This window comes from Triturus cristatus, chromosome 11 (genome assembly GCF_964204655.1).
Source record: "Triturus cristatus chromosome 11, aTriCri1.1, whole genome shotgun sequence".
NCBI classification, from domain to species: domain Eukaryota; kingdom Metazoa; phylum Chordata; class Amphibia; order Caudata; family Salamandridae; genus Triturus; species Triturus cristatus.
The window spans coordinates 144,536,187-144,558,911 of record NC_140594.1 but is presented as its reverse complement, the minus strand read 5'-3'; the positions used below and the strand labels follow the sequence as shown (position 1 = coordinate 144,558,911).

Below are 22,725 nucleotides of genomic sequence, written 5' to 3'. Positions count from 1 at the left end.
AATGAAGCCTTGACAGACGCTCTTGGGGCAACCTGGTCCAAGCCTTTTTCTGCTTTATTTGAGTGCTTCCCAATTGCTTGGAATCGAAAACCTGCTCCTGGGGACCCACCCAAGCTTCAGCGAGCATGGTGAACCCTAATGCTTTCCCTACTGCTTCTCCAAGGAGATAATTGCAAAATATTGATGCTGTAGGAAAAATAATTTTCTCTTCTATCAGTTTGGCCCTTCACCCATTGAATACTGTATGCCTCTTGAGATACTACACATATGCACTCTGGGACATGGCAATCAAGATATTTCCCACTCTCCCTCAAGATTATCAATCTTCCTTTGCCCAAACCATACATATGGCCAGGATATAACCAAGTACATCCTGAGGTCTGGACACTGTGAACTGTGTCGGCAGCGCTGTCTGCTTCAGTATCATTATCAGACAGCATGCTTGGACACTTCAGGTTCTTCAGGGCTGCCGAAGCATCATTCATTGACATGCCATTGACAGAGTCAGGCTGTTTAGTGAGAAGGCATTTTGGGCTCTGGAGCACTTTAATGATAGATGGACTGGGACTTGCTCCCTGGGGTTACTTTCTCCCACCAGTTCCACCAACAATGCAGGAAGTTCCAGGGTTGTTTAAGGGACCTTGTGCATTGACAGAGGCAGCCTGTCCAGCAGCATGTTTAGCCTTTTTGTTGCTCTGAAAGTAGAAATGGTGGCAGAGGCCACCAGCAGTTGCAGAAGTTCTCTTTCTCCTTCTCACCAGCTGAAGCCACCTAGGTATATAAGGCATGTAGGGGACATAATTCAGTTTTGGCTACCTGGCTGGCATGAGGTTATATGAGCCTAGTGGGTTCTTAAGGTCGTTACATTTTGTTAACCTCACACCTTTTTGTCTTCCCCACCCATGTCCCTCCAGGTTGTCGACAGTCATCGGTGCATCATGTCACCATTCTAGCCGCAGAAGCTCAAATGCTGCTTTCAAAGGGTGCGATTGAAGTGATACCCAAAGGAGAATGAAACTGAGAGAGGCAGAGTGCATTACTCTCAATAACGTTTGGTTCCCAAGGACTGTACATTGAAGACAATCTTTGATCTCATGCTCCTGAAAACCTTCCTCATGAAGGACAAGTTCAAAATGCTGACATTGACTTGGGTTGGCAGCTTTGGATCCCAGAAACTGGATGGTGTCCCTAGAATTATACGACCCATACTTTAATATGCCAGTCTTGCAGCCCCACAGGTGGTTTCTCCATTGTATTTTGATGGTTTGTAGCACTTACAGTTCACTGTTCTGCCCATTGGCCTTTCTGTGGCCACCCAGGTTTGAAGAAAGTAATGATGATGGGCACTGCTCCCCATCACAGGTCAGAAACACATTCTTTCCGGTACTATAGGGACTGGCTACTGAAGGCTTGCTCACCTCAGTTGGTCTCAGACCACTTGAACATGGCGGTTTAGTGCTGTCCACCCTCATGTCCATCAAAGTGACACAATACTATTTTTGGCATCAGTACGGCTTTAAAGGGCCATCCTGGACACAGTGGATGTTGGGCCTTTCCACCTCCACAATGAGTCCTGGACATTAAGGCTATAATCCTGATGTTTTGGGCTCGCCCTTTGGTTCTGGCTCGTATGGTTTGGAGGCTTTTTGCTCTCCTGGCCTTGTTCATACTTAAGGTGCCCTATGCCCATTGGCACTTGCAGGCTTTGGAGTGGAACATTTCCCTTCAATGGGCCCAACACTGGGGGTGCCTTTTGGACAGCATATGTACATCAGAAGTGAGAGCCTAAGATCCTCAGTAGCGGCACAAGCCGCACACTGCTTTTCCTGTTCCATCCACAGCTCATGTTAGTGACAGATGCATCACCTGAAGGCTAGGGAGGTCACATAGACAAGGTGGTTTTTGGTGGAACAATGACAAAATATCAACTTTCTGAAGCTGTGCACCATCTGTCTACCCTCAAAGGATTTCTGTCTTTTTTTCAATATATCTTTTTATTAAACCTTCTGGTCACAACTTTACATAGACACATTAGAGTCAATAGAACAATCATAGAACAATCATGGAGACTTGACAGTTACATTGTATAGCACTGCAATTGCAGTGAAACATGGTAGTTGTTATGAATACAGTGATGTTGGATCGTCTAGGGAAGGAAGGACAGGGGTGTCACATATATTCCCACTATACTCATTCCATATAACAATCCATTTCTGGGGGCACCCACATGCAACACAGACAGTTGTTTCCCTTACCATACACCAGTCCATATCCGCCTTCCAGGCTGCAAGCGTCGGTGGTGCTGCTGTCCCCCACAAGTGTTCGATGTTCCTTTTTGCTACCGTTTGACCCAAAGTTGCCCATAATTTGTCCTTACTGTTTAGGTCTGTTGGCTCCCACACATTCAGGAGACACCTCTTGGCTTCAGGCCTGATCACAATTGCCAATACCTTGCTCATACACTTGTGTACCTTCCTCCAGTAGTCCTGAAACAACCCACACTCCCATAGAATGTGTAGAAAGGAGCCCTCTAGGCCACAATGTCTCCTGCACAGCCCGTCAGTCGTCCCCCTTATTTGTACCAATCTGGGCCCAGAGACATATACCCTGTGAAGTATTTTTAGCTGAATGAGGCGCAGCTTGGACAAATTCGCGACCTCCCATGGGGAGGCCACTGCCTCCTGCCATTCTTCACCTTCCAGCTCTAACCCGTCCCTCTCCCATCGCGCTTGTAGAGGTACAAGAGGATCTGGAGTGTTATTGATGAGTTTTTTGTATGTAAGAGAGATGACTTTATCTGGCAGGTAGCCATCAAGCAGCCTGTCCACCAATGAAGAGTATTCTGGGGGAGAGGACCCATCTGGAAGGTTAGACCGAAGGTCCTGTAGGTATCTGAAGTATTCTGTGCCAGATAGTTGATGTGTTTGATGGAGCAAGGCAAACGATACCACCCCGCCTGCCTCCCATAAATCTCAAATCTGGGACAACCCAATGAGATCCCACTTATCAAACCCTTTGGTCCCCCCCAGGGTGCCTAGTTGTTCCGCGTCCCACAGCGGAGTAGCCAGTGTGAGTTTTTGGTCCCAACCTAAACTACGGTTTATCGTGTGCCAGACTTGGACTGAGTGATCTGTTTGTCCTGTTAATGAATACTTCTGGGGTCTGGAATATAGTGCTCTGCGGAAGTTCCTGCCAGGGAGTATCCATCTGTTCATCCTGTATCCAGGATCATCACCGAGACGATAGGTACAGTGGTTCACCGCTGCCAAATGGGCTGCCCAATAGTACTTTTTGGTATCAAGGAGCCCTATACTTCCGTCGTTCCACCCTAATGTGAGTTTGTGAAGTGCTATTCGAGGTCTACCGTCCCACAGGAGGTCTCTCTGGATGCACTCTATGTCCTTGAAGAATCTAGTCGGTACCGGGTCTGGGGAGTTCTGCAGGACATATAGAAAGTGCGGGAGGGACATCATTTTGAAGAGCACAGCTCTTCCCAGCAGTGACAGCGGCAGCGTCTTCCAGGTCGCAACGTCTCGCCACAATCTTTGTAGTGGGGGGAGGAGATTGCGCTCATACCGACGTTTGGCGTCGGAGGTGATGAAGATGCCTAGATATTTGAATCCCTCTAGTGCTACTTGTATGGGGCAATCCTGAGGTGGGGAGGGAGGGTCTCCGTGTAGAACGTAGAACAGTGACTTACTCCAGTTAATTTTATACCCAGAGTTTTTCCCAAAGCTAGTGAAAATATCCAGGACAATACGGAGCGATTTCTGGGGAGAGGCTAGGTATAGGAGAATGTCGTCAGCGTACAAGGAGATGCGATCCTCCCACTTCTCTGTCCATTTGAGTCCCCTGATGGATGGGTTCCTGCGTATCCAGGCCGCTAACGGTTCAAGGGATAGGGTGAAGAGCTAGGGGGGGAGCGGATAGCCCTGCCAAGTCCCTCGGTTACGGGTGAATGCAGCCAACATCTTATTATTAACTACTATTTCTGCCAGTGGGTCCAAGTAGAGGAGTTTAACCCATCCAATGAAGCCGGGGCCAAAGCCTAGCTTCTTGAGGACTGACAATAGGTATGATGGCCATTCGATAGTATCAAACGCCATAGTGGCGTCCAGTGACACCACTATCGCATCTTCCCGGATTGTGGCCAGTCACCCCAGTACACCGTGCAACCGACGTAAATTTAGGGCTGTGTTTCGATGAGACATAAAGCCGGCTTGGTCGGGGTGCACCAATTTACAAATAACCTGGTTCAGTCAGGTTGCCAATAGCTTGCCAAGGATTTTAAAGGATTTCTGTCTTTGACTAATAGCAGGTTGGCCCAAGTTCTAATGAACAACATGGCCACCCTGTGGTACTGCAGTAAGCTGGGTGGTGTGGTTCCCTGTGCCATCTGCCTAGAGCAGTGGTTCTTAACCTTTTGAGTTCTTTGGACCCCCACTGGAAACCAGGGACCCTCCCTGAATCATTATTGGATTCAAAAGGCCCCCACTGAGTCATTACTGGAAGCCAGGTACCCCGGCCTAAGCATTTTCGATGATTTGAACTGCAAACCAATACACAAAAAATATAGAAACAAGCATTCATCAAACAAATGCACAAATGATGACATTTTATTTAATTCATAAACTGATATATAAAAAAATTATAACTTTAATTTTAATGTGAGCATTGGAGCTTTTCTACTTTCAATTCAGGCCACTCATTGTCCAGACTCTATTTTGTTTCCACGATCAATCTGAGGATACTAACTTAATTTTTAGCCCCCAATTTCAAATTCCTTCACATTTACTGAACATTTCTAAAATGATCAGTTTTACATTTTGTTTCTTTAAATACACTTGATTAATCTGTTAGTTTTATTGAATTATCTAAGCAGTCCATGAGTAGACATGGGGGACCCCGGGGATCTCCGGACCACAGGTTAAGAACCACTGTTATAGACTCTAGAGCATCTAAGACTGTGTTGTGGCAAGGACCCCTTAGGATCTCCCTGATGGTTAATCACCTGGCACATTTCCTGAATTTTAGGGTAGAAAAACTCAGCGGACATCTCCTTGTGTATCACAAACTGCATCTGCTCTCAGAGGTAGCTATGTGTGGCTTTGCTCAATGGGGATGCCCTTAGTAGATGTGTTCGCTACTCCCAAGGACACCTCTTCCAGCCTCTCTGGTAGATACTTTCCACCTTTGGTGGGACTCCATCCTCTTTTATGCATTCCCCCCTCTTCTGCTAACCCCACATGTCCTTAAGAAGGTCAGGAGTCACTGGGACCAGCTCATCTTAAAAGGTCCAGATTGGGCTTGATACCCCAAAACATTTGGACCTGAGCATCTGCTGACTGCTTCTCGAGGATCGTCTGTCCCAACAGGAGGGCAGCATTCTGTAGCTGAACCTCCAATCTACATGTCCTTGCATGGAGATTGAGTGGAACCAACTGAGTGGTAAATGTGTTTTTTGCTGCTTGCCGTCCATCACTAAGTCTATTTACTCTGACCGCTGTTCAAGGCTCATTACCTGGTGCGAGGATAGACAAATTGATCCTCTTCAAGCCTAAGTTGCTTGATGTCTTTTTTGGATAGTTTTGCCTCTGGCCTGGCAAGTCATAGTTAAAGGTTACTTATCTGCCTTCTCTGCTTTTGTTTGTTTGCCTGACCAGCCCTCTTTACTCAAGTCACCTTTTGTGAGGGGTTTCTTAAAACGACTTTCATATATGTTCCCCCTGCATCTTTTATTATATGGAAGTGGGACCTTAATTTGGTCATTATCTTTTGTTATATGTAAGCCATTTGAGCTTATGCACTGTTGCACTCCGACACTTTTGACTCTCAGTAAGATTTTTTCATTGCTATAATTTCCTCATGTAGTCATCAGTAAATTGCAGGCACTGGCTGTTAAGCCTCCCCATACCTCCATTTTTCCTGACAGGTTGGAGCCTCAGACTCCAGCGAGACTGCTGTTGGAGGTCTGCTGGGCTGGGAATTTCTTCTGTTGTGTTCCCGCTTTAGCCTGCCATTATATTCTATTTAATTTGGGTTCCTGTTTTAGCTTGCTAATTTTATCTTATTTTACTGGGGTTAAATCTGCCTTGGGCACTCTTTTGGGTGGTTCAAATTAGGCCAGAGCTTTATTTGTTTCACAACTGCTCCTGCTGTTTTTCTTCCCTCCCCGGACACTGTTCCCGCCCTCCCGCCCCCCCTGACAGCCACCCCACCTCCCAGGCCTAATTATGGAGGCTGCTACGTGGCCCCTACCGAGTAGCCCTTGACCTTTTTGGTCGTGTGCAACTCTCCCGCTCCTGCCAGCTCCTCGAGACCTGGACTGCGATCCCAGTGCCTGCTGCCCTCAGTTCAAGAGCACTGTTGGATGTCCGCTGGGATGTGCATTTCTTCTGTTGGGTTCCTGTTTAAGCCTTCTAATTTATTTTATTTTATTTGGGTTCCCCTTTTAACCTGCTAATTTTATCTTATTTTACTGGAGCTAAGTCCGCCTTAGGCACTCTTTTTGGGGGGGGGGTTCCAATTAGGCTGTATCCTTCTTTTTTTCCCGCCTGCTTCAGCAGTTTTTCTTCCCACCTCAACACTGTTCCCGTTCCCGTCCTCCCGCCTCCCAGACAGCCCTCACACCTCCCAGGACTACTTATGGAGGCCGCTGTGTGGCCACACACAGCTTGCGAACAGCTGGCTTGCTGAAGGCAAGACCGTCTGTGCCCGTCTGTGCCTAGACCGCACCCAGCACCAGGACCCCAGGCCATTCCATCATCCACTGCTACACAGCTGAGGACCTCCTAGCCCTGGACCCCGGACACTGGAACAACAGCTGCTTCAAGGCCTCCTTGCAATCAACCAAAAGACCCTTCAACTACCGCCACTGCCCCCTCGCTTGCCACACAGGACAGTCCGCCCCCACTGTACTCCACACCGTTCCCGCTCCAATGCATCCTGCTCAATACCAGCTCCCTCTGCAAACACGGCATGGAAATCTGGGACACCATCTCCACCCGGACATTGACTTCATCACGTGACTCAAACCCTCCTCGAACCCCGACATCGCCGCTGCCACTCCTAATGGCTACATGATGATACACTGAGACTGCTCCATCAAAAACAGAGGGTGCATCACCATCATCTTCAGGAAAACCATCCGATGCACCATCACCACTGATAACCCGACGCCTCTTATGGAACACCTCAACTTCCTACTACACACCAATGTAGTAGGTGACCATGATAAGAGGCACCCACGCCACAGCCACCGAGAGCCGGACCAGTGACAGAATCAAATTCTCCCACGGCACACAACTCATCCGGACCAACCACGCCATTGTTCACTTTACTATCTCCGACGTCCACTACCCACCACCAAGCATCGCAGCTCCTCCCACTGCAGCTGGGGCAAGGTTGCTGAGGATCTGTGGACACAAGTCGCCAGCATCATACAACCTGAAACTTCAGCAAATCTGCCCGGCTGAAATCAGAGAAAACCAACAAAACCTTGAAGCAAGCCAGCTGCGACACCCAGACCTCAGAACCACCATGCGCATCTGCTACAGGCTTGAGAAGCATTGGGGTGCTACCAAGGACCCCTCGAACAGAGACATCCACAAAGCAGCCCTTAGCAGCTACTGTCTGCTCATCAAAGAAGTCAAAGGAGCAGCCATTAACACCTGCATTGACACTGCAGCCGACCACACAAAGGAACTTTTCAAAATTGTCAAGGAATATACTAACCCGACAGCCACAGAACTCCATCCGCCCATCCCAAGAACTCTGTGACACCCTCTCCGATTACTTCTTCAGCAAGATTGCCACCATCTACAACAACTTTGACACCCACCCCCCCGCCCCCCTCAGTATCGACAGCCTCGACCAGCCAGCAATCACCAGCCGAACAATAACCACCTAGTCCTTGCTCAGCACCTAGACCACCACAGCCATCATGTCGTCCATCCACTCCGGTGCTTCCAGTGACCCCCTGTCCCCACCGTCTCTTCAGACTCAGCCCAATCAGATGTGGGTCCCTTGCTTGCTGTACCACTGGATTCAAGCTAGCCTTGCTGATGAGGTGTGATATCCTGTAACCAATCCCTGGATGCTTGTTTTCGGTCCAGAGTGGATCTGGCCTGGCAGTTTGGGCTGGACTGTTCCCATGAGCAGCAGGGTCAAGACAAATTTGCATATGGCTGGGTCCAAACTGGGTTGGCATGTTGAGCAAAATAATGATGGATTAAATTCTCTTGACTGGTATGAGTGTTTGAAAAGTTTCAGCACCTCGTCCATCATCTTCTGTTTCCGTTATGGTGTAGCCTGCATTTTTAATGGTCTAGAAAATCCTACTCTTGAGAATCCAGTTCTTCTTCCTTTATGGATGCCGGATGTCTCTACATCAAGTAGCACGTCCACCCTGTTATGATCTCTTGAGAGCAGTTGCTCTTTCAGTTGGTGATGATCAAGCTGAGTTCATTTAATAGGGAGACAAATAATTACGAAAGGAGTATTGGGGAAATTTACCCTCTTCCATGGACTATCAGCTCAACACCTTTACCCCCTTCCAGTGAATCTGCTATCATAAGTAGGAGCATTTCAGATTTGACAGATAAAAAAGGGAGTCATGTCATTTCAGCTAGCATTTTATTCCCTATAACCAAGTTAAAAAAGAATGTTTTATAATAACATTTTCTTAAGTGGTATTCATGTCACATTATTCTACATATCATTATGTTTCAGCTCCCTATCAAACATTTTGTGCTTAAATTTGAATAATTCAAAGCTCATCATATTGCTGTCAGTTCCTGAAGTATTCCACAGCTTCCAGCATAATATATATTTTTTAATAAAATCTGTGTCACAAGGTTGAATCAGTATGTATATATGAACCTTGGCCAAACCAACATAGCATGTTCCATTCTTCTCTCTCAGACTTGAGTTCACATCACCTTTTCACCTCTTATCTGGAGACATTGTAGACATTATTTCTATAGATTTGAAAACTTCCACTTCTATATTTATTCAAAAGGATAAACCAACGCTCTTTACTACACATGATTCTGACATTTATTTCACCATTTGTGCATATTTGTAGAACATAATAACTGGAAATCCAACCATTCTGACCATTCCATTATGTAGAGACGTTCGAAGTAATTTCCTGGAGAATTTTATTTGCTTCATTGTTCCCAAAGAAAATCCCCAATTGTTTTATAAAAAAGGGCCTTAGATCTTTTTTACATAGGATAAAAATATAAATTCAAATATATGCAATACAAATGGTAAAATATTCATTTTTAGAGAATCTACCCTTCTCTTCTGAAGTCAAGTTTAAGGTTAGCGATTTATTACAACCCAGTTTCATTCTAAACAATAATATATTTGGGATAAAGTACTCTCTGCTATACTTTTTATGGATATTGCAAGTCACAGAGGAGATCTGACTGTATAGAGGAAAAGTCTGATGGCAAGGATCCTTTATAATGTCATGAAACTTCCAAGTGAGGACTTTTCTTTTCATGTATGGGATTGTATTCCTTTTAAGCGTAGTTACACCGTTACCCTTCCACCAAAAATCTTGAATCCTGGACTTTTGCTTCTTAATATCAATGAATATGTTTACGACAATCTAGATGAAATGTGTAATATTGAGTGCAAAATTCAAGCATCCAATATGCAACTAGTAATTTTCTGTGACAACATATTTGCAATTTACTGTTAGCCACTGTCTAAAATAGGTATAGTTCATAATATGTGGTAAGATATGGAGAGATTCCTGCTTTCATGTAATGATCTCTGCTATAAATAAACATGCTGCCATAAATGGCTTCTTTCTGCAGATAACTGTTCCTTTCGGGAAAATAATTAAGAAACACTGAAAAGTTAGCTTTCATTTTTTCTAAACAGCATTTGACTTACCTTTCACGCTGTTTACTGGCTCCGGCAGTAGGCACTGTGATGTCCTAAATCATCTGTAGTAAAATACAGTTGAGAAGCAGTGTCATTTTTATATTACAGGTTATTAGTAACGTCACAAATAGACTGTAATAAAAACATTAAAGACAGTTTTTTTTTCTGGATTTGCAGGCAAGCAATTTTGTCTTTGCAAACAGGCCGATTCGCATAAGGCAAAAAATGCTTTTCAGATGCAGGAAACCCTATTCTGCGATTTGGTAACCTGTTTCTGAATCGCAAAATAGGTTTGTGATTTGCTATTAGGAAGGGGTATGTTTAGGGCGTCTCTTCCTAATACCGAATATCGCATTGTTATGTAGGAATGCTTTGTGACTGAAATGTGATCGCAAAACATTCATATTTTACCACCTACTTTAAGTAGGTGGTAACCCATTCGCAAATGGGAAGGGGTCCCCAAGGGACTCCTTCCCCTTTGTGAATGTATGCAAAAACGTTTTTTAAGAGCAGGGAGGGGTCCCACGAACCACTGTCTGCTCTTAAAAAATTAAAGGAAACCTTTTCATTTTTCTCTTTGTAAAGCATCCTGTTTTCCTTTAAGGAAAACGGGCTGCTTTACAATAAAAAACATTGCTTTATTTAAAAGCAATCACGGACATAGTGGTCTGCTGAACCCAGCAGGTCACCATCCCTGTGATTTTTACGATTCCTAGGGGGTCACAAATTGCGACCAACCTCACTAGTATTCATGAGGTAGGTCATTTGCGATCCCTTAGGAATCGCAGAAAGTGTTCAACACACTTTCATGCATGCCGTTTTGCGATTCCGTAATTGCGAATCGCAAGCATTCGCAAGTAGGTACACGCAAAACATTTTTTTCATGCATCTGACCCTATATCTGCATGATTTCCCGAAATCTTCCTAAGGTTCACAATGAATGCCAGTGTGAACCCCAAATATATTATTCCTTTCGTAGACCATTCAATTTCGAAGCCTTGTTTATGCCTTTTGAAGAAAGAATTAGAAATGGATATCTGAATCATTTGATTTTTATTTATCCTTTATTCACATGCCACTATATTGTTCATTGTATGCTGCAGTGAGGTGTCTAGATCAATAAGAGCAGAAGCACATCATCCACATGTGCCAGGGCTTTATATACCAATGAACATCACTTCTTAGTGTGCTTTCTCGAAATTGAATAAATAGAGGTTCCAAAATGGCTTAAACAATTAAAAATGAAAGGGGACATCCATGCCTAGTATGCCTTGTAAGGAGAACTCCCTGGAATATTGGGAAATGAGCATAAAACAATCAAACCTGGAAAGCCAAATGCTATTTAGGATGTGCTCACTCTTTCTAATGTCTTTTCTCCGTCTAAGCTTAAACCATCAATTTGTGTCCCTGAGTTTTGTAATTAATAAAGTTCTAATGCCATCTTCAATTGTTGAATTGTAATCGAACGTTTCTTACATTAGGTGGCAAGGTTGGAGCGTAACTATTACGTGAGCAAACGTGACCTGGAAAAGATCCAGGCAGAGCTGGCGGCCCTTCAAAGCGAGCTGAGAGCTTTGGGTGAGAAGTACGAGGCAGCCATAAATGAAAAACAACTGCTGCAGGAGGAAGCTGAGATCATGGAGAGGAGACTCATCGCTGCTGACAAACTTATTTCGGGTTTGGGATCAGAAAACATAAGGTAGGATTAATAGTCCAGTACATTTTGTTGCATGTTTCTTGCAGGTGTTTTCTTTAAAGAGACCTCTCTTCAGCCATCTCTCCCTGTTACTTTATTACTTCACCCAATGCACTTCTCTTCTCCAAGCACCTTCCCTAATTTTATTCTCTGATTTAGTCTTTTATGGAGCAGCTTCTACACCCCTCTGCTTCCTGTGTATTTTTATGTATTTTCTTTGCATTCATTCTGAGTCTTTTGTTCACATCAAAATCAGGTGCCAACGATTTTCGCCCTCATTTCAATTCTAAGTTGAGTATAAATGTTTTTCCTCACTCAAATTTCTCTAGATGTAACCAGAAGAAATTTATCCAAAGAGATCGGTACCCTTCGATGTGCAAGTTTTTTCACTTTCTGTCATTAAAAACTCAGAAGGGAATGGTAAAAGCGTATTTGGAAAAATGCATTGTGCGATAGTGTTATTTCTGGTGGGTGATTTTTCCGACTTCAAAAATTGCAGAATTTTGAATGATTGATTGGGGTCCAGTGTTTTTCACTGCTTTTTTTGTTGTTGAAATTTTATTTAATAATTTGCTGAACAAAATCAGGCCCATTGTATATTAGTATCACAATCATGAACGATTGGTAACAGTACACTGCTGACATTCTCCATACATTAACATTTAATAGTTAAGCACTCTCGTAGGGCACAGCTTACTGCCAGGTTCTGTATAGCTTCCAATACCCAAACACCCACCAAACCCCAGGAGTTGCTTCCCCAATATCCAACATTTGGCCAATTGCCAGGCACAGTAAACATTGCCTAGGTTAGGGCTTTGTATACTATGTTGTACCTCCTCCTGAGATTGGGAGGTCTACAATTGTGGCAGCAGGTATGGCATCACTGTGTCGGTGATAGGTGATAAGCGGCTCCCAGATATCCCGAGGACGACTGCCCAGTGGCTGAAGGTCCCAGTACACAGTCAGTTGTTCATGGCAGCATGCAATGTCTGTAATCCAATCTTGGGACCTAGGAACTTGCGACCTTTCCCAATGTAAAGCCACCTGGCGTTTTGCTAGAAGTAGCAATAGCTCAACCAATTTGCAGATCTCCCGGGAGATGTCGCCAAAATACCCCAGTAGCCACCATTGGTGAAAACGCAAATGGTAGCCCTGAGGTTTCTTCTAGTGTGTGATAGACCTCAACCAGTAGGCTTTGATGGCAGGACAGCGCCATGATAGGTGCATACAGTCCGATTGCGGCGCGTGGCAGCGCTGGCAATGGGAGTCGGGAATCAGTCCCATCCTGAATAGTTGCGCTGGTGTACGGTATAGCCTGTGAAGGAATTTAAAATGAATCAAGTGCAAATGGTAATTAGGAGACAGCATCTCTGGTTGGCAGCAGAAAAAACGACCATTGCGCATCAGACAAAGTGAGTGCATGGTCTTCATTCCAGGCCTGGCGTGCCATAGAGGTAGTCACAGGTGCATTCTGTTGCATGTGTCGGTAAAGAGACGTTATCATCTTGTGTTGTGAGGAAGTTGTGTATATATGCTCCAGGGCTTGCAATACCCTCGGGGTCTGGGAAGGTGTTGTGCAGCGCACGACATTTTGCTCGTAGTTGGAAGTAGAGGAGTGTATCTAATGGTGCCAGTGACATCTCTGCCAGATCGAGAAAGCGATCGTCTGGAAACAGGTCTATAAATGTATGAATACGGCTGATTGCACCTTTGTCCTGTGGAGGAGGTATCGAGGGGTGATTAACCACGGGGACCGATGGGGCATAGAGCTGTGTAACGCCTGCACGTCTCCCGAGACCTTCCCTTGCCCATCGCATGCATTGTGTAGTGTCAATGTCCGGGGCGGATGATTTGTATGGAAGAAACAGTGCTGTAATTAGGGGCCAAGGGGAGGCCCTGTCCGCCTCAATCACGAAGTGTGGTTGGAACTGTGTGGGGGTAGTGTAAGAAGCGTACTTGAGCGCACAATGCATATAGGTGAAATACCGGGGCGCCCAATCCACCCTACGACTGAGGTAATGTTAATAGTTCGTACTTCGCTAGTGGCTGCCTGCCAGCCCATATCAACATAATTAAGTTGGAGCGAAGTGGGTTAAAAAAACTGACGGTAAGCGGAATTGGAATGTTCACAAATAAATAAAGAAGTTTGGCAATACTTCCTGTCAGCGAAAGGGGGAGTCTAGACCAGATAGGAATGCGCTCCTCCATCCAGTTCATGGCCTTGCCAAAATTGCACTGTCACATCTCTTCAATGTTACTACTTACCAGTATAACTAGCTATTTGACTGGACCTCAGCCCACTGTAGTGGGTAGTCCAGGGTGAAAGGGGCAGTTGCATCCATCAGAGGAAAAAGTATGGATTTTGCCCAGTTTACCTGAATACCAAAGAGGCCGCCAAATTGGACCACCTCCCGGATCAATGGACCTAAATTGGTCTCTGGCTCTCTTACATACAAGGTGACGTTGTCAGCATATAGAGATATAATGAGTCCCCGAGATGTAAACCACAGCCCTCTGTTAGTGTGGTGCTGACGTAACTGTGCCACCAGGGGCTCCATGGCAAGTTTTTCACTGCTTTTAATTACAATGATGTACTAATTTGAGTTTTAGCTACTAAGTAACAGCTGTTTTTGGAGCCACATAGTTAATACTGAATAAACACAAATTTGTATGTTTATTTTCAGTATTTTTAGTATTCTGTACCATACCTGAATATTGAGGTTCATTCGAAATTGGCACAAAGAGGTTAAAGTCAAATAGAGTTGGGGAGTGAATTATATTAAACTGTATTAATGATAATCTCTGAATTTAATCAATTTTAAAATGTTATGGGAATTCCCCAACCTGCCCCTAATTGTGGCTTTTGCCTTTTTGGCACATTTGTAATGGTGCCCTAAAATGTTGCCGAATTGGTGCTTTTTGACGAATAATCATGCCAAGCAATTGCAATGCACTGCCCACAAGGCATGTGAGGATCTGTTGCTATGCAAGTCAGATGTGGTATACACGTGCAGAAAAAACGAGTTACACCATCTGAATGGTTGGTCCCATAGGGTATCCTGCGTTACTGAATATTTAAGAAAAGTATAGGGCCCTCTGATTGACCAATGGTGCTTTTTCTCCTGTTGGCCTTTTAGGTCCGCAGGACCAGTATCCGAGATCTCAATGGCTGGTCGCAAAAGGGAGGAATTGGAGACTTGGTCCTGTCCTGCATTTGTGTTAAACAAATATATATGGGAGCCCAGTAGGGATAATTCAACCTCCTAGCCCTTGGGGGTGAGTGTGTCCATCCGGTACCATAAAGCGGTGGTACTGCAAAAATCTTAAATAAATTATGTAAAATGGGGGGGATTGGTGTCTATGTGTGGAGGGTTGTGCACTTGCCCTGCGGCCAGCCACTCCACAAAGCACAGCCATTACCCATGCACAGCGGAAGGTTGGTCGCTTCCATTAGGTTGGGGACAGGGTCTGGTCAAATGCTAGGCCATTCGCCCAACCTCCTGCTGCTCGTGGCTAAAGGCTGTGCGCTGCAGGGGGTTAGCTGCTTACGAGTGCAGGGCAGGCACAGTGGTTGTTTGGCTGCACAGAAGGGGTTGGGCGCCTCTACACTACATATGCTTCAAGGTCTATTGGCTTCCTGCATGGGTCAGGTCCTGCATCCAACCCCCTGTTGTGCACAGTCTTAGGCCTTGTATATTGGGCGTTAGCCACCTGTGGAGGGTTTGGTACGGAGGCCAGACTGGTTTGAACCCCCGCTGTGCAAAGCCAAAATCTATGCTCAGTGCAGCAGTTGGCTGAATATGATCAAAAAACCTCAGAAATTCACTGAAAAAACCCAATGTTAAAGTGATGTTATAGTTAGATATAGTAATACAATCTTACTTTATGGTATCGTACGTAAAAAATAAAACAAATGTACGTGGAAAAAACAAAAGATTAAAGCGAAGGCTAAAAATAATTTTTATTGTGTTTGTTAAAACCATTACAATTTGACAGACACATATTCATGATAAAAAATTCCAGGTCAAGAGAAAGTACAAATGTTTTTTTACAATTGACAAAATGGCAGTGCATTTGGTAAACACGTAGCATGGCTAAGATAAAAAGCCTGTTTAACGTTCGAACTTGTGGCTATAGACAAAGCTGAAGACCCGCCTGTATCTAATAAATACAAAGTGCAACAAACAGTGAAGGATACCACTTTTGTCAACCAGTGAGGGGTGCAAAGAGACTATTGTGCCCACCTAAAACAAAAGCATTTTTAGGGGTTGTGGACAGATTAGAACAGGCCACATGTTAAACAAGCATTTGCAATGCAATCGGTCTCGCCGTTGGGACCTTATATGTATATAGCTATGCAGCACATTAGCCTGGGTGCTGAAACATCTACTGTTCTTTAACATGGAGGGAAAGTAAGCACCAAACTGCGTGACACGCTAGGTATGGGAACACGATGCGATAAATATGCCTTTTAGAGGGAAATGGTATAGTCCAAAGCTCTGTTTTTAATATAAAATCAGGGCCTTTGGTGGTCATATCACTGAAAATACAAAATGTGAAAAAAATATTATTTTCTACAGGTGCTCATGGAAGACAATTTCTATGGACTGGAATGGAGAGAATGCTAAAGTGATTCTGGTATTGTACTGACCTCTGCTGGTTGTTTTCTATCAAAACAGTTAAATAGAGGCAGTTGAACAGAAAAGAAGTCCCTAAGCGGAAGCAGACAAGTCCTAGGGTTGATCTCCAGACACCCAAAGTACATACACATATAAGTATACAATAAGTATATACTAAAGAAGTATATACAAGAGGTCTCCAATGCTCAACCTGAAAAATGAGATCGCTCAACAGATAACATCCACCCCTAGAGGAAACCAGAGCCCAGAACTTGAATTTAAGATTTATTTTAAATGTTTTCTGGTGTCTACTTTATATTGAAGCCTTGCTATCATAGTGGTGATACACAGTTTTGCAGTGCTTTATTGCCCCCCGCAAAGACCACCTCTCTCAGATTGCAGAGGTTTTGTGCAGGCCAATAGAACGAGGAAAGAAGAAAAAGAAAGGAGCAACATTTAAAGCAGACTCACCTTCCAACAAATCATGGAAATCGCCTACAGGAAATACCATTTGGCATGCCATTACTCATTATAGAACTTCCCAGGCTATTGAAGAGAGAGATTTTTGTGAGTCATCTGAATCATAATTAAAAAAACTGTGAGTGTACCTCCTCACACGCTTTGTAGCAATTTGCAGTATACTTCAACAATCTACGAGTAGCACAAAGCATTTTAACAAACAATGGCAACTTGCTGCACTGCTGCCCCACAACTGGGGAAATACTTCCTCCTGCATATGGACACAAGCCAAGTGATGCTTAAGGACTTTTCCTTGCTTGTCTTTATGCCTCACTTCATTCACCTCATTCGCTATTAGCTTTTATACATTCGTCACAGATAAACCAGTAGCTTCACTGAGTGTTAATTCCCTCCATACACGTTTCTTCCTTTATAAACTAGGTCTGCCACATGGTACACTCTTTGCATAGGTAATTTACTTCTGCTTGTCTTTGAGGTACTTTGGTAGAAGACTGCAATTTGTCTACCCTGGCCTGGAATTAATTAGCCTTAAAATTTAGCAGAGGTAAAAATGCAAGAAGAAATTCAAAAGACCACTGCTAAAATGCATCCTAAAATAGCAGAATGCCAAAACTTACACGAGAGTGGCACCTCTTTTACCTAAACAATAAAAGGGAGTTCGCAGATGAAAATCTCCAGTGCTTTTCAAACCAAGGCAGCCACCGCAATTTCTCTTATTAATAAGTTAATTGAAAGATAAACGTATGAGTGAGAAACATTCTTTTATTGCCACAGCTGTCTAACACGAACACTGTCCCTCTAGAGGTAATATGGAACAGTTAATCTCACAAAAACTCGAAATGTAAATGACACCTCGCAAAGATTAAAACAATAAGAATAATAAATACCCTGTCTACAGCCACATTCAACCTAGCGAGCAAACCTCTCACCACAAGCTAATCTTCCCCAGGACAATCAATTCATACCAAAGAGCGACATAAAAGGATCTCGCCGCAAATTCAGGAAGAAGGCAGTCGCAGAGCGAACACCCAATTTTCAGCTACAATAACTTACAACGAATGATTAGAAAAATGCAATAATCCAAAGGCAGCATCTCTTTTTGTGAGGTTTTTCTCAATGAAAGACAGCCATCACTAAAAGATACACACATAGCAGTGATGCGCATTACTTTCTTGTGCGCAGGCCAGTATAGTGAAAGTCAACTAATTTGAAAGTAATAATTCTCGAGGAGCGTCTTACACCAAAACAGGAAGTAGCACACTCTTTGTGAACACCAAAAACACTTGATTCAAAATTCCGGTAAACCCAGGATTGTTTTTCAGCCCTCATTAAAGAGGGTTCAATTTGCCTTTCTCTAAGTACACTCTACGTCCAAGTTGCTGAAAATCTATTTTATTCCAATATCCCTCGAGCGTCATACCTGGTTTTGTTGGAGGTGTAATGTCACTTGTTCTATCATATATCTGGATACAATGACAGAAGCAGAAAGCGATAGACGCGCAGTGCATACTCTTATAGCTAGCTGGCAGACACGTCACACGGGAGGAGAAGTGCGTTCCAAGCCTCATTCTGGCAAAATAAATTTCATTGGTAAAATAAATAAAGGAAGGGCTAGGCTATGTAGCGCAAACTCGACCTGGAGGAATGCAAAATTTATATCAGCACTACTTGCTTGCATGACACAAGAACAAATTAATTTTTGTGTATTTTTAGGCATTGGGATATTAAATAATTTGCCCAGGATTTCAAGATGGTGAGCCGATGTGAGATTCGAACCGGGTTCCCTACTTACTGCCTCCCCCCCGCCTATCTCCCTCATTCCGGGCTGACGTCAGGGCTCCCGGCTGTGGTGTCTGACCCCCGGGCATCAGAAAAATTAAAAGATCCTGGGTTGCCTGGCGATCGTGAAATTTGCCATCCGTACACTCCTGCAGCCTCGCGTGTGCAAGCATACGCACAAGCATCGACTCATCACACGCTTGCCAGCCTTATCTTTTATTGGCTTGAAACAAAATTCCTGCATTCTCATTGGTGCTTGGCTTCTCAATCCCGCCTCCTGGCGGTCATGTCTTCATTTTTATCCTTACGAGGCTATCAGCCCCTTTACTAGAAAAACTGTTTTGTTCCCGTGCCTCTCATCATTCCCTCCTGTAGTCTGTCACTTATTACACCACAACCACCCCTCCACCTCCTCCCGTTAGTGCCTTCTTATACCCCCGCACTTCTGTGTAAAATGCAATAGGGCTCGCGTAAATTTGAGCCCTGTTGCATTTTCAGTGCTTGTTTGCCGTCTCATTGGTGGGCGATTTCGCACTCTTTGTCTCGCATGCGCGAGATGTCTTACATTGTGCGCATGCGAGACAAAGAGAGGCAGAGACAGCACAAGCAGTGAAGCAGGACGAGGTGAAGCGCGACTGTGGTTCGTTTGCCTCTCTTGCTTCGGTAGGTGGAGACAGAAGCAGCGCCCCAACAAGAAGCACTAAACGGATTCCATTTGCAAACCGTTTCTGCAGCGTTTCACATTATGCCATTCAGCCACCAAATGGGTACCTTTTTAATATCCAAGGTGTGTGATGTTTTTACATTTCTGGGGGCTCGAGGATAGAGCGTGGATCTGGCCAGCCATATGGAAGCTCTGCCCTATTGGCCTCAAGCTGAGCCAGAGACAGGCACCTGGCTAGAGCTTTCAGTGACCCTCACACTTCTAAGAAAAAGCCGGATACGTCCTATGACTTTTGAGAAGGCACGAGCCTTACACATGTCTGGTTGGCTCGAGAGTAACACGCAGTGGCGTCACTAGGGGGGTGCGGGGGTGCGGACCTCACCGGGTGACACCTTTACATGGGGTGACACCATGTGGAGGTATGGGGCACGGAGAAGCGCATAGCAGCGAAACAGTTAATGAACCAGAAGTCATACGCCCGCCCTCGCGCTGCCCTGCCCCTTGAAATATTTCCGTTTCCGGCTGGGCAGCGCGCACGATAGCACCTCAGTAATTCTAATGACGCAGTTGTGGCATGTTCCTGTTCCAGTGGCTCTCAGCACCGAGCGCGCGGCGCAGGCAGGTGGTTCCTCAATGCCCCACCGGTGCCAGGGCACATATCGTAAGTGGGATGGGTCATGCGCGTGGAGGCGTTTGTTTGTCACAGTATGTACTCGGCCAAGTGTCAGGGTGTTTCAGTATGTCTTGTTAACTTGTGAATACTGTTGTTACGTTTGACCAAAAACTTTCATTAAACCTGAATAAATTCTGGCGCTTACACTACAAAAAAAGCTCTTTTTTTTACACATATTACACTTTTAACTGACGTGCACACAGTAACAACGTTTTTAGGAAAAGTTGCAGTAACTTTATTGAGAATGTAGTTTGTCTTTGTATATTTACCTTGGTCCCAGCTGAAATATTAGGTCGTCTTGTATTTGTAATGAACCATCTGCTAATGGGTTCAGTGCCTACTCAGAGTTACTGGAACACTACAGAAATGCAGCTGCAATGCAGTGCCGTGCCAAACTTATATTTGTGTACTAAAAATGTGGGAGACCTATGCAAACATTATTTGTATTACCATATTTTACTGAAGGCCAAAGCATGAATTGGACTTCTAGCACGTTTCACATTGGTACATCTACTGTTTCTTACTCTATATTCTGTGAGAAGAGAAAAATTCTACTCAGTCCTCCTATTTGAGAGAGTTTAAAATGATCTGAGGGATGCTTAAAGTAGAACGGAAGAAATTGATAATTTCCATACTAGAACACGTGACGTGTTTAAAAAATGAATATGAATAGTTTTCTAAACATTTTTTACGAGCGGACAGTGGTCCCAGAGACCACTGCCTGCTTGTAAATGTTTTTTTCGACATTCACAGAGGCGAAGGAGTTACTTGCGGACCCTTTCTGTTTGCAAATGGTTGCCTCCAATTTTGTTTAGGTGGTACACCTTCGACACGGTTGGGTAGTGGGTGAGGGAGCAGGGGTCTAGCTGCTATGGTGCAGCAGGTGCAGTGGAACCGGGGCCCAGAGGCCTTATGGACCTAGGGAACACTGATTATTAGTGTATTTCATGCTTCAAACAGCGGTCTGGGGGCCCAATTCCTTTCTTGCACTACGGCCCATAACACACTGGCTACATCACTGTGCGGGGTGGAGGGAGGAAAACTATTAGCTGCAAAGCTTTATGGGACACAGAAGGAAGTTGAGTGAGTGGGGCACAGACAGCTGACCACCATGGAGCCCCAAAATAAGTCAAATGCAGTGAGGAAAGCACAGTGAGCACCAGAGGGAAGGGGGTGGTAAGGGAGCAATACTGTTACATTCTGACGTTTTTCAGTGTAAGGAGTTTCTCTTATATCTTCCGTTATTAAATGCTTTAATCCTGGTGGCAGTGAAAAGCTACCCTTAGGTCATTCATTTCCAAGGCTTCTTCTTAGCTCTTTGAGTTGCTGTTCCTGGTAGATAGCTGGTGAGAAACTGCAGAGATGTACTTATTACCAGGCAGAGGTTTAGCATAACTAGCTTTCTTTTACACATATAGAAATATATTGAGAACATGCATTTCGTATCAGGTTTTGCATTCCATAGCTTCTGGTAGGGGGATGTAGGCGTTCCTTGCACACTCTTCCTTTAGAAGACTGCAGGAATCCCGAGAAAGAGTATGTTAATAATGGTTGCCATGAGTAACTCGCACATGTTGGACTATTTAGCAATTAATGAGCAGTGACAGGTACGTATGTGAGAAACATGATATATTTACAACCCAGCAAAGCACAGTATCTCACCCTTCATTTTGTAGCTAGGCCCTTAGTTCTCACACTTTTCCCGCCCTAGGACATTTGTGGTTTTACTCCTAGATTAGCTTTAAATAGGGAATAACTTTCGGAAACAGCATGTCTGCGTAATTATTCATATTTAAAGCGGAGGAGTTAGCAGCAAGTTCTTGCCGTTCCTACCTCCTACACCTTCCCCGAGCCGTGATGCGGTATTGCCCCATTCATCATGTGCCAGTGGCACGTCACTATAAATCAGAAAAGGGGTGTCAAATATGATCATTGCTGACCGCATATTGAAAGTTACATTTACATATTTTCGACTAACTCTCAATTAGCCCTAAAACATTTTTTATTTTGCATATTTGTTAGGGACTATAGCCCACTTTTATAAACTGCAAGGCTGCAACGAATAGCTCATATAAAACCGCACAATTCTGCACTTGTTTTATTAAAAAATATATATCTCGAGTGCCATTGTCGGAAGTAAAAACCGTTATTGAAACGCAGGGAAAAAAAATCCTTTCAGCAATTTGTATCCCTGTTAATTACGGAAATATGCGGTTCACAGTCCTGTCATTTAGCAGCAGACAAATCTTTATTGATTTACAAGTGGACGGCGCAGTGAATTAATCCTTGTCTAAAAATAGTTATCCGCTCGTGAAAACGAAACAGAAGTTAATTGAGCGCACCGTTGACAGTGGCGTCCCTAGTGATGTGCGGTGGGGTGCGAACCGCATGTTACCATGAGTTACCGCACTGGGTGACACCAACCCTAGTGACGCCACTGGTAACACGAAATCTGCATAACTTCCGAATCTGGACAAGGTGTCATTTCAAAGGCTGTGACTGACTCTTTTCCATCGCTTCCACCGTTTCAAGATGCAGAGACCTGATAGCTGGTTCACAAATAAAAGTAAGACACACAGTTCCCCATCACGCCATGAAGAAACACAGTTCCCCACCACGCCAAAAAGAGACACAGTTCCCCATCACGCCATGAAGACACACAGTTCCCCACCACGCCAGGAAGACACACAGTTCCCCGTCACGCCTCTCCGGCCCAGCCTGGTCCTCCCTATTGCCTCGCGGGGTCGTGGGATCTTGCCACTGACTGACCCATGGGGCCACAGGATAATACCGTTACCCTGGCAATTTCATGTGGCCTGGAGCGCGAGTCACCGATATATGTGCTACGTCACCGATTAACAATGTAGTGCGGCCCTGCTCGGGTGATGTGAGAACTGAAGAGTAGTCATAGCAG

At 44.5% G+C, this 22,725-nt stretch overlaps 1 protein-coding gene across 1 annotated transcript in view; it reads left to right on the top strand.

The window, feature by feature from the left end:
• The window catches only part of DNAH10 (dynein axonemal heavy chain 10), a 1,995,301-nt gene that overhangs the window by 1,636,598 nt on the left and 335,978 nt on the right, over window positions 1-22,725 (top strand). Inside the window, exon 60 of the mRNA XM_085636177.1 lies at window positions 11,382-11,599. Coding sequence (XP_085492303.1) covers window positions 11,382-11,599 — 218 coding nt within the window. The remainder of the gene's footprint in view (window positions 1-11,381; window positions 11,600-22,725) is intronic.